The 11,941-nt window shown below is 45.1% G+C and overlaps 1 protein-coding gene and 1 long non-coding RNA gene across 2 annotated transcripts; both read left to right on the plus strand.

Moving 5' to 3' along the window:
* Window positions 1-223: 223 nt before the first annotated feature.
* WFDC9 (WAP four-disulfide core domain 9) lies at window positions 224-1,569 on the plus strand. The gene is made up of 2 exons (XM_043553852.1): window positions 224-324; window positions 1,270-1,569. The coding sequence occupies exons 1-2, from the start codon at window positions 234-236 to the stop codon at window positions 1,419-1,421; spliced, it is 243 nt and encodes an 80-aa protein (XP_043409787.1). The 5' UTR covers window positions 224-233; the 3' UTR covers window positions 1,422-1,569.
* A 7,608-nt stretch (window positions 1,570-9,177) lies between these two features.
* LOC122466938 lies at window positions 9,178-10,725 on the plus strand. Its single transcript, XR_006292792.1, has 2 exons — window positions 9,178-9,913; window positions 10,450-10,725. It is a non-coding gene; the product is annotated as an uncharacterized LOC122466938 (long non-coding RNA).
* The last annotated feature ends 1,216 nt before the right edge of the window (window positions 10,726-11,941 follow it).

The following is an 11,941-nucleotide window of genomic DNA, read 5'->3' on the forward strand; positions in this document are numbered from 1 at the left end:
CAAAGGAAGTGGCTGTAATGTGAGATGGGGAAGTAGCCTTGGGAAGCCAATGGCTAGTTTGATATGTTGTTGGGTGACAGAGGGTGTAAAGGGACAGCAGGAGAAAGAATAACCCAATATTCATAAGCATGTTCTCTCTCTTTCTGATCCTACTGTCCTTAATTCCTGTTGTACCTCTGGCAGCATTGGGAGAAGACCAGAACTTAACCCAAACACACACAGAGACTACTACCATGAAGCCCTGGGTTCTCCTACTCAACGTGATCATCTATGGGGTTGTGATGCCTCTGCCTGTGCTGGGAGGCCTCAGGAACAAGACATTTTGTAGGTGGCATGGCAAGGGAGGAGGGGTCTCTGCCTAGGCCCGGGATGTCTGGTGTAGCTGATTCAGGGACCACCTTTCCCGGATCCCAACCCTCCTTAGAGCTGAGACACCCAAGAAAGATTTTGGTTGGATGTTGCCAATCAAGTGCCCCTCCATGCTCTCCCTCTCATCTCTGAAAGCAACAATCATGGGTATATGGAAAGGGAACATAGTTCAGTCCATAAGTCCATTCCATAAGCTTGTGGGAAATGATATTTGACAAAGGTAGACTACCTTAGGTAGGGGAAGCACCAACACAGAGCTTCCCTCTGAGCCCTTCTTTTCGGGATCTCTGTGCCTTTGATGAATACCAAAAGGGCAATATTATTTCCTTGGAATATGAAAACTGGAAAAAACTAATAAGGGATCTTTAGAGTCTAAGTTTGGGGTCAGAGGATAAAATGGGGATAGTAAAAGGAGGGTACTGGGAATCTGGGGAGAGGCTGAGTGCTTAGGTGGTACCAGCAAGGAAGCAAATAGACAAGAGGAAATATAGGTGCCTATTCTCCCCCAGCTCAGTCTTCCATTCTGCAAACTGGGTGTGGAAATTGGAGCTACAGTATATTGCAGGCCCTGAAATCCAACGTCCCATGAGAATAGACTTGGTGAAGTGGTGCCATTAGATGATGAGGTTGTCCTGGGTCCTATCTTTAGGGAGCTTGGGGAGGACCCGAATGCCTGCAGTGCTGTAGGGATGTGGGGAGAGAGGGAAGGCATGGCATGCAAGAATGGTCTCCTGTGAACAGACACAACTAGCACTCAAGAAAAGGATTTTCTTAAAACGCAGAGAAATGTTTTGTTTGTGACTTCAAGCTCAGGTTCCAGAGCTTGGGGATAGTTAAGCTTGAGAAGGGTTTCTTCTCTAAGTTGTGGGTGGGTGGATCTGCCAACATCTATCATCTCAGTTTCAGTTGGAAGAACAGTGGTCGAGCAGTGCTGGATACAGCCTCTGTTACAGTACTGTGAGAAGAGGTGCACTAGATTACAGGAGTGTTTATCTCCCAATCATACATGCTGCTGGACCTTCTGTGGAAACATCTGCTTGGACAATGAGTGAGTTGTTTGGAGTGGCAAGGTCGGGCCTAGATATGCTTCCTCACTACTGGTCACCCTCATTCAGAAGGTGGGACCTGGAACAGAAGTCACCCAAATCCCGGACAAAGAAACAGGCAGCATAAGTCAATGCCCTACTATCTCTGTACCTAGGCTGACCTTCAGGGCAAAATAAATCAAGACACAAACATGGGGGGCTCCACTTTTCTCCCTTCTCATTCAGTTCCCCCAAAAGGTCACCCATCAGTTATTCATACCTCCTTTGTCCAAGGCCCCGATTATGGACTCCTTAGTCTGGCCTCTGTGTGGGCCCCTTGTCTCAGGCAGGCCCACGAGGCCCAGTCTCCACCTGTGTGATGAATTGGCAAACTTCTTGGGAGAAATTGCTTAAAAGTGGGTAACCCCTGAATTACAGAACAAATTCCTTTTCCCATTAACCAGGGCCAGGGGTGTTGTTAAGTTTGGGAATGGGTGTTCCCTGACTTTTAACCACCTGACTTTTCTCTTCCAGAGAACCCTTTAAATCCATGCTAAACCTCTAGGCTCTAGCTGCCCCACCACTGATGTGGGCTAGAGGATGCCTATGTAGTCTAAGAAGAGTGCTGCTTGGCTACCTGTTGAGTTATTCCCTTGCCCTGGCTGAGGACCATTCTATTCTCCCCTTGATCTCTCTGTCCTGAGAAGTTTCAAGTCTCAGCCAAATAAACTGACAACCAACCCGAGGGCTCTGCAGTGTGTTATACTCCATTCCTGTGGTTCCATTTGTCTCTTCACAGTGATCGAACTCTTCTTCCCACCCCACTACGGGTTATAGACAACCCAGTTAGTCTGCCTTCCCAGTTATTCAGTAGACTCACGGCTGTAGCAACAATGCAGAGATTTAGAAAAATGTCAGTAAACACAAAGCTTATTCTCATTCACAATAGATTTCACTGCGGGTGGTTGGCGAACACCCCCATGCCATGCATGATTCAAGCACCATACATCTTTCTATCTATAACTCCATCATCTCCCAGAGCCTCCTCTGCACCCAGCCAACAGATGGGAGAAGGTTGCATGGAAGCTCCTGCAGAAGGTTTTTAAGAGCCAGGCCTAGAAGTGGAGCTCTGCTCCATCCACATGCTATTTGCCATAATGTGGTCATGTGGTCCCTTATTTGCAAAGGAGACTGGGAAATATAGTCTCGTTGTATGCCCAAGGAAAACAGAAAGCAGGAGTTGGTGAACACAGGGTGGTCTCTGACCTGTCTACTTAGGCAAAGCCAAACTCCTCAAGCAAGACCCAAGACCTTGGCCTCCACATCACTGCAAAATGGAACAAGCGCCCCCTGGAAAGCTGGTGGCTCCTCTCATTAGAGAAGGTGGTCCTGCCCTCAAGGCGGGCACTCAGCTTCCAGAATCGTCCCTCTTTCTGCCTCCTTATATCTATCCTCTTATTCCTGCCTGTTGTGTCTGCATGGTAGTTTTACGTGGGTAATATGAGTCATATCCTGACATGTCTGGTAATGCCAGGCAGGCTTCCGGCCCATAGTGTTCCTTTAGATTAAATTCGAATATAATATATGTCATATTATATTCTGCCATTAGTATCTTGAAGACCATTTTAATGTTTATTTATTTATTTCAGGGTCGGAGAGGGACAGAGAGAGAGAGAGAGAGAGAGAGACAATTCCAAGCAGGCTCCCCATTGCCAGCACAGAGCCCAAGGCAGGGCTCGATCTCATGAACCACAAACTCGTGACCTGAGCCAAATCAAGAGTTGGACGCTTAAACGACTGAGCCATCCAAGCTCCCCTTGAAGATCGTTTAGAGATATAACTTCCCTTGGATGAGGGGATTATAAAGTCCCTAGGATGTATTCATATCTGTGCCTCTTCCTGATCCAGAGGACAGTATATATTCATTTAGAGGGGCTGAGTCAGCAGATCACACTTATCAGCGGTGGAGCCCAAGGAAAGGTTCCACGATGTGATACAGCAAAGACCGAGGCCAGCAAGGATTAAGGCCTAACAGAACACTGGTTAGTGCCTTAGAGCTCAGAGTAAGGAAAACGCACAAGGACTCAGTGGCTCAGGCAAACATCCGTCAGGAGTGGGGCTTCGTCTTGACGTTCAGGGATAAGGGTGACCTGGAGCTCGATTAAGTGAAAGTGGTTATTCCTTCATGACAAAAGAAGTCAAGAAAAACAAGAGGTTAGGGACACCCAACAGAAGGATGAGGGAAGGAAGAAGGTATTGTCCTCTTGGGTATCCAGGATAGTATAGGGAGAAAAAGTGCCTTTTCCTCTCCCCTTCTGGGTTCTTGTCTGAGACCCCCCCACAACCCCCCCTGCCACTGCAATCAAAGACAGATTAGCAGGAGAAAAACAAACTGAAGTTTCCCAACATGTATACCTCCAGTATACCTGGGAGAGACCAGGAAAACTTAGGAACTCCCCCAAGTGGCCCAAGCCATCTCCTCCAATGACATCTTCAGCTGAAGACAAAAGATGTGGAAAGGAAAGGGAAGGCCCGTTATGGGAAGTCACCAGGAAAGGCACAGTGGACAAAGGCATGGTCGTTATGCAGATTTCTGCTGCAGGCTCCCTTGATAAAGACTTCCTAGGGGCTAAAAGTCATCCTTCTCTTCCACATCCAGAGAGGAGGACAGGCTTACAAATGGAGACTTCCCTCATGCGTGTAAATGTCTCTTATGAAGGGGAGAGAATTTTGCCAACTGAAAGATCTGCCTCTATGGCATATTCATTATTTTAAACTGGTTATTTTTAAGAAACAGCAGACACAGGTGAAGCTCTGAAAACTGAATAGAAGTTACCTTTTTGCAAGAGATTGCTTAATGCAATCCTGAGTTGTGGAGAGGTGGAAGGGAGAGAAGATGTGTCGCCCCGGGCGAGCAGTTGCTTACATTTGGAGCTTTGGCTTTCATCTCCTATTTTCCTCCCTTTGACTACTGGAAGGAATTTGATTCAGTTCATCTGGGGCATTCCAAAAAGGAAATCCTTTTAAGAGGGACAGTTAGCTCCTTGACAACCAGAATACCAGAACTGTATACTTTTTGTCACCTTTTCCTCTTTCTACTTGGGACAGAATGGGAGCACATTGGGCGGTACAAGGGTAGAGCCCAAGAATGCACCCGCAGCTGAAGCCACTCATCCTAAGCATCCTGGAAGTAGCTGCTTTTCCTCCGTGGAAACTCCGAAAGTCTTCAGCCTCTGCACCAGCATGCTGTGCTCCAGGGCCATACACAGCAGCACTGGGGACTTCTCTTCACCAGCACGCTGGCACTTCAGTTCCTCCAAGATCAGAGCACCCAGTTCCTAGATCCGACCCCTCCCTCTTTCTTAACGACCTCATTTTGGTAACATACAACTCACCAGGCTTCCTGAGAGAGCACGTGAGGAATAAAAAAAATAGAGACTTCTTAAGCCACCATTCTCCATTAATATGCACTTCAGCTGGTGTTTCAGTTCGGATTCGTTTCGAATGCATGATGACAGCAACAACAAAGAAAATAGCGGCTTAAAGTAGGACGGGTCAATATTTGTTCATGTGGAAGACTGAGGATTAGGTGTCCCGAACCAGTGTAGGGACACCACAAGCCATAGAAGATCCAGGCCACTTCACCTCTTTGCTCCATTGTCCTTGACATGAAGTTTCCACTTCCAAGATCACCTCATGACCCACAAGGACTAAGCAAGATATGAAATACCCCCCTCCCCCAAGAATAAAATTCAGACAGTTACTTCAAATGTCAAATCCAAGTAAGAACATTCGAACCATAGCCAAACTAGAGGAAAATGGAATGCTGTATTGCTCAAAACTGGACGAGGAAAGACTTTGTGGCCTTAATAATAAAATGGTGCTGTGGTGCAGCATTTTGAAAAATATTAACCGAGTCGCAATTTTTCTTCCTCTGCAGTTCCTTGTTTTTCTATCAAGCCCTTTGACCATGAAACCAGAACATGCAGGTGAGGTTTGTTTCCCCAGGGAAAAGAGGTCACAAAATTAACCAGCAAGTACAGAGTCACGCTCATGAATCTGAGGGCTGGAGTATTTTGAAAGCCATTACTGGTCATTGAGAGAGAAAAGTTGTTTCTCCGTGTTTGTCTTGTGTTTGAGATGACAAAGCTTCTGCTTTGGCTCTCACGAGTGTGGAGTTCATTCCACAACCTCAGAATTAGGAATAAAGGTAAATATGTAAGAAGGGCTCTCGTCCACTGCGAACGTATAAACACTTGGAGGGCAAGGTGAACGCTGGAGGAGTGGGTTAGGATAGAAACAGAAACATCCAGATAGGCTGGATATCCCAACACAAAATTGGGCCTGCCAGTTAAACAGGGTATTTGAATATGAATATCTGTTTCCTGTTGCTGCTGTAATAAGTCATGAATTTAGGGGCTTAAACCACACAATTTATTACCTTACAGCTCTGTAGGTAACAAGTGCCACAGGGGTCTCTTCCAATTACAATCAAGATGTCAGCAGGGCAGTGCTACTTTTTGCGTTTCCTTTCTAGACGGAAGGACCCAAGACTGTGTCCATTCAGATTGTCGGCAGAATTCAGGTCCTTGATGTTATGAGCCTGAGGTCTTCATTCCCTTGCCAGCTGTCAGCTGAGGGCTGTTTTCAGCTTCTAGAGACCACTCAAATTCCTTGGCGTGGGCCGCATTCTTCCATCTGCAGAGCCAGCAAAGGCCAACTGGGTCCTCATGCTTCGCGTCTCACCTTATTCTGTGGGTTTCTAGCCCACTGCAGTCAGGAAACATCCGTGCTTTCATCCACTCATGGTCACACTGGACCCACCAGCCTCCCCATCTCAAGGTCACTACCCTTCATCTCATTTGCAAAGCCCCTTCACCACTCCAGGTCAGCTAGTTCCGGTTCTTGGAACTAAGACATAGGCATATTTAGAGGGACCTTTATCCTTTTTCTCTCTGCTTACACTTAAAACCTCACTAGAATGACATAAAAGAAAAAATTCACCTTAATATGCAGGGTTGAAGAGAATAGGAGAGGAAATGGGAAATAAGCATTTTCAAGAAACTGAAAGCTGGAAAGCAATGGCTTAACTAGTAAGTATCTTAATTCATTAGAAAAGATAAACCCAAACTGCCTGGAGGATTTGTATGGATTCCTGAGAATTTGGGTGGGGCTGGGTGAGGAATGTAAATAGAGCTGATTTAGCCAAAGAACCGAAAAGAGAACTGAAGCCATTTTGCCAGCATTCAAAAATATCATGCCATGCTCCGGTGACTCACCTAGCTTTCTAGAGCCTACAAGGCTTTAGTAATTTATTTTCTTGTGCACAGAAGAATCATGTGGTCTTTTATGTGCTCATCATTCTCAAATGCTGAACACTTAGCAACTTTTCTTCTAGTATGGTGGGTTTTTCCAGTCCCCCTTGGCTCATGTCAATCTCATTCATAAGGTTTAATTTGTGTAGAAGATGTCTTCACTTAGTAATGTGCAGAAGATGAATCGATAATGCACAATATGTGTAAATAATGTGAGCGTGGAACAAGCAGAAGTGTGCCGCAGGGACTTTATATACTTCCTCTCGCCTGGGTTCACGGAGGACATGTCAACATTCTTGCAGGCACAATTCCTTAGAGGATTTTTTTAAAAAATCTGGATGGATGTGATGCAGGTAAAGTCAAACTGTGACTTTTAACCTCTCCAATGTGTCCACACTTGGATTGCTTTTTCTCTCCAACAGTGTGATGGGACATCTCTGTTTCACGCCTGGATTTCCACAAAGCTTGTCATGTGTGGGTGATGGTCTAAATGAGGCTTCTCCCCTGGCTCCTGGACTGTGGCTGAGGAGGGAATACAGCCAGTCCACAGGCCACTTCAGAGTCCCTGGTAACAAGACTGAGGTCTCTATGCCTATGACCAAACACATGGGGGATATTCCTCCCAGGTCCCCTGGTGCAAGGAGCTGGATCCTGAAGCTTCCACAGAGGTACTTTTGTGTGTGGGTGGATGCCAAATTGTTGTAGAGGGAGGATTCAAGCAGGGGGCTCTTATTCAGCCATCTTGCTGCTCTCACTCCCCAAAATCACTGTAATGGAATCGAGTGTTAGAAAGTTAGTGCATCTACAAAAATTGTAAATTAATTATGCTTTAGGAAATATGCTGGTATCATTAGGACCTAATTCTTATGAAAGACAGGAAATATTTGGGAAATTCAGGCTTAGGAAGAGTTGTTCCACTTCAAATTTTGTGATCAATTTATAAGTCTGGAGATTAAAAAAATTTTTTTACTAATATTTACTGATTTGTTTTTGTTGTAATTTTTATGGAGGGGGGTGGGGCAGGGGGAGGGGGAGGGAGAGAGAGATGATATTAAGTGGCTCCATGCCCAGAGTGGGGACTGACTCCCACCTCAATCTCACAACCCTGAGATCATGACCTGAGCTGAAATCATGAGTGGGACGCTTAACCAACTGAGCCTCCAAGGCATTTCCATGTGCTTATGTTCTTAAATGGCTTTTTTTTCAGTCCTTTTATTTATTTTTTAAATATGAAATTTATTGTCAAATTGGTTTCCATACAACACCCCGGTGCTCATCCCAACAGGTGCCCTCCTCAGTGCCCATCACCCACCCTCCCCTCCCTCCCACCCCCCCATCAACCCTCAGTTTGTTCTCAATTTTTAAGAGTCTCTTATGTTTTGGCTCCCTCCCTCTCTAACCTCTTTTTTTTTTTTCCTTCCCCTCCCCCATGGTCTTCTGTTAAGTTTCTCAGGATCCACATTAGAGTGAAAACATATGATATCTGTCTTTCTCTGTATGATTTATTTCACTTAGCATAACACTCTCCAGTTCTATCCACGTTGCTACAAAAGGCCAGATTTCATTCTTTCTCGTTGCCACATAGTTTAAATGGCTTTTAAAATGCAGTGAAATACTAATACAAGAAATATGTATGATTTTTTTTATTGAGAGATAAACTCTAAAGCTATCTGTCATGATAAGCTAGATGACCATTATCTATCTAGCTAATAGATAGCTGATCGTATCTTAATACTTTTCTTTGTACTTTGCACTGTTTTTCAAATTTTAAAATATATGATAATGCTATGAAGAATTCATTTCTACAATGAGAGGAGGAGAAAGCATAAGGAGAAGGCAAGTAGCTCAGGAGACACCAGTGCCCAGCCAAGGAGTGGTGCGTGGAGAAGAGGAGGCAGAACCAGAGGGGGCAGTGAGAGACCAGTCACGTGTTTTCCACTCCACACCCCAAAGCCCTTCGCTACCCCCAGCAGGACCTGGTGAAATCCTGGGTCTCCTGCCAGGCTCACACTCAGACATCCAGAGTTCACATCATGAAGGGGTTGTTTCTCCAGATGTTCACACTGTATTGTGTGGTGATCATCATGTCAGTGGCAGGAACGCTGAGAGAAAAATCTGAGACTCAGTCTCCTTATTCAGGTAGGTATTCTGGTTGAGCTTCAAAATGAAGAAGGGGTATAAAACAAAAGGAACAAAGGGACTGACTGGCATATATAAAAGCATTGGTTCCTTTTTAAAGCCAGGATATGAGGAAAGTTGAATGTGCACTTCTCAAGCTTGAGGGTCTCCTGATGTTACAAGTAATGATGTTTTTATGTGTGTTGTGGGGACAGTGGTGGCTATGTGGCTTTTTTTTTTTAAAGAGGATCTTAGCAGTGGAAACCTCCACAGGTTTCAAAACCCAGGTGGAAGGTGCTTAGACTGAGCCACTAGGAGTTTATGACTCCAGTTAGGAGTTCCAAGCATGAGCACCAAATTGGGAATGGGGTACTAGTTATTTCTTGAAATATGCCCTTTGTGAAGGGAATTGGGTATTTTAGACCATTGGGCATGTAGAGGAGAAGTTAAATGTGTGCTTGACCAAGAGAAGTTTGGAATCACTGGGGTAAAAAATTGAAATCAGCAGAATTGAGGGGGGAGTTGTGGGTCCATAACTGGTGGCAGAGGTTTCTGGGGAGCAGCTATGTTTGGAGGGCTGTCTCAATGAGACAGGGAAAAGTACAAGACAGTTCTTCCTCTTCTCTGTGATCCATTCCCCTACCCTGTAAATGAGAGCAAGAGACAAGAGGATCTCTTGGGACTCTTTGTTCTGGGAATTGGGTTTCAGGACTCAGGTCCTGTGATGTTAAGTTGCATGCAGGTGATTTTATAGTTGCTGATTTGTTAGGAGTGGGAGCTGGATTTTGACTCCAGGAACAAAAAAGCCCACCCAGATCCCTGGACACAGAGAAGAAGACGAAAAACCAATGGAGTGAGTCCTGTGGCTTTAAAGGGGTGGATAATAGTGAGAAAAAGTCATCTTCTTGGAGCCACTGCTCATGTGTTCCTTCTCAGTTATAGTAGAACTGAAACGGAGACACTGCCTGAGGCTTCCCAATAACTACGAGTGCGGCAGGAGGTGCAAGTATGCCTGGCAATGCGGTGTGGGCTACGAATGCTGCTATTCTCTCTGTGGTCCTATCTGCATGAACGTCAGAAAACATGGTAGGACCTCAGAAGCACCCCTCTCTTGCCATTTGGTTTTTAAGACCGTGGACTCCCTACTGAGGGGACAGACAGAATATGTCTTCCTAGTCCTGGTACCCAGTCCAACTTGAGGTACCCCACCCCTTCCTCCCATCCCAAATCCCTGTCCTCCCTCCATTCCAAGCCACTTGCAGGCCTACCTGATTTATCCAAACCCCATAGGTCTGACATTTATGTGTCTTTACTCATTGGGCTTAAAACATCTATAGTGTGCCTGGGTAGCTCATTTGTTTAACATCTAACTTTTAATCTCATCTCAGGTCTTGATCTCAGGGTTGTGAGTTCAAGACCCACATAGGGCTCTGTGCTGAGCATGAGGCTTGCTTAAAGCAAACAAGCAAACAAAAAACATCTTGAGAGAAGCGTGGTGTGTGAATATACTAAATCACAGAAAATATGCCTACCACCAGAGTTTGGGAGGATCTGTTATACTTAAAGAAATGTTTTTCACCAGACTGTGTGGCCACTGAATACCTACCCATTCTCTCTTCCAGAGGCTGACACTGAGGACTATACACCCATCACCACCACCACCACGCCAGCGTTTACTTTTTCCATGACCACCACCCTGACTGGTTAATAAATGGATATGAGGCATCAGAATAATACTACTTGATGTCCAGTGGGACCATCATCTTGTCCCAGCTGGAAAGTAGGGGGAGGGAGGAAGAGGGGTCCCAGGGCAATGTCTCCTACCTGACAGCCCTCTTCCCTGAACCATTATATTATCAATCTCAATTCCTTGACAAATAAACTGTGGAAGTAATTCAGAAGCTCTGTCTCTTCTTCTATAATCCCAGGACCATTCACTGTCTCCACCTTTCCCTAAGCCCCCAAACCCTGTCTCCTAGTGCATTTCCCTGATTTCTCAACGTTTGGAAGTTTGTTCTTCTTAGCCAAGACTCCTGGACTCTCTTGGTTCACTGACTAACATACCTGGGGAAAACTGCTTATGTGTGGGATGTTCTTACGGTTACAGGAAACACCATCTCTCTGGGTTCCCCATACCTTGCTGCAGCCTTTCTTTTCTTATTTCTGGCCTGTGATTCTAGCAGGTTCCCACAAGTGGCCTCCCTTTTAACTAATCCAGGGAAGTACAATCTTCCTTAAAGGTGGCAGCACCCATGGTCTACAATTGGAAAGAAATGCCATTGACCTCTCCAAGCTGTCCTCTCAGACAATGCCTCTTTTGTTATCATTATTTACTCAGTCACTTGGAATCTGGAGGAATTTTTTCAAATATAAATACTCCTAGAAAGAATAGGCAAGCTTTAGAGGGTTATAGAGCCTACACTGTGCTCAGGCTGTGGCAAGGGCCACTCCTCATGAGTGCAGGTGTGGCTAACTCTATCTTTTGGCAGATAGTCCAAAGAAGGGTTAAGTCTTATGATCCAAGTAAACAGAAACCAGGATGGGAAAAGGCAAGAAGGGATGAATGAGACAGTGCCTTAAGTTATAAATATAGAGGGGTTGCTACATGTCCGTGTCAGGGTATCATTTTTCTGGAAGAAGAGATGCTTGGTCCTTGAGGGATAGAGAGGAATTGGGATAGCTCAGAAGGAAAGTTAGTTTTCCTCCATGATGGAATTAAATACAGACTGGGGGAAAAAGAATGAGAACTTGAAGGAAATAAAAGGCTGATATCCTACCTTCTACTGTCCCAACACCAACAGATGAAGTTGCAGACAAGGTTGGATTATCAATTTGGTATTAAGCTCTATGACCCTCGCATATTCTAATTTGCCAACTTTTCCTTTTGGGTCCCTGTTGTTATACCCACAAAACCTACAGAGCACAAGTATTGTTTGCTAAAATTAACAAAGGAAAACGAACAGGCACAGACAGGTGGCTGAAACTACCATAGTCCACTCAGCAGGTTATTACAAATAGATATGTAGACTTCATTGTCTAAAAGCCCCTGTGCCAATTTCCTGAAATACATACAAGTTAAGGGCCAGAGATATACTTAAATAGGGGTCCTAGTAG

The sequence above is a fragment of the Prionailurus bengalensis genome, chromosome A3, assembly GCF_016509475.1.
Source record: "Prionailurus bengalensis isolate Pbe53 chromosome A3, Fcat_Pben_1.1_paternal_pri, whole genome shotgun sequence".
NCBI classification, from domain to species: domain Eukaryota; kingdom Metazoa; phylum Chordata; class Mammalia; order Carnivora; family Felidae; genus Prionailurus; species Prionailurus bengalensis.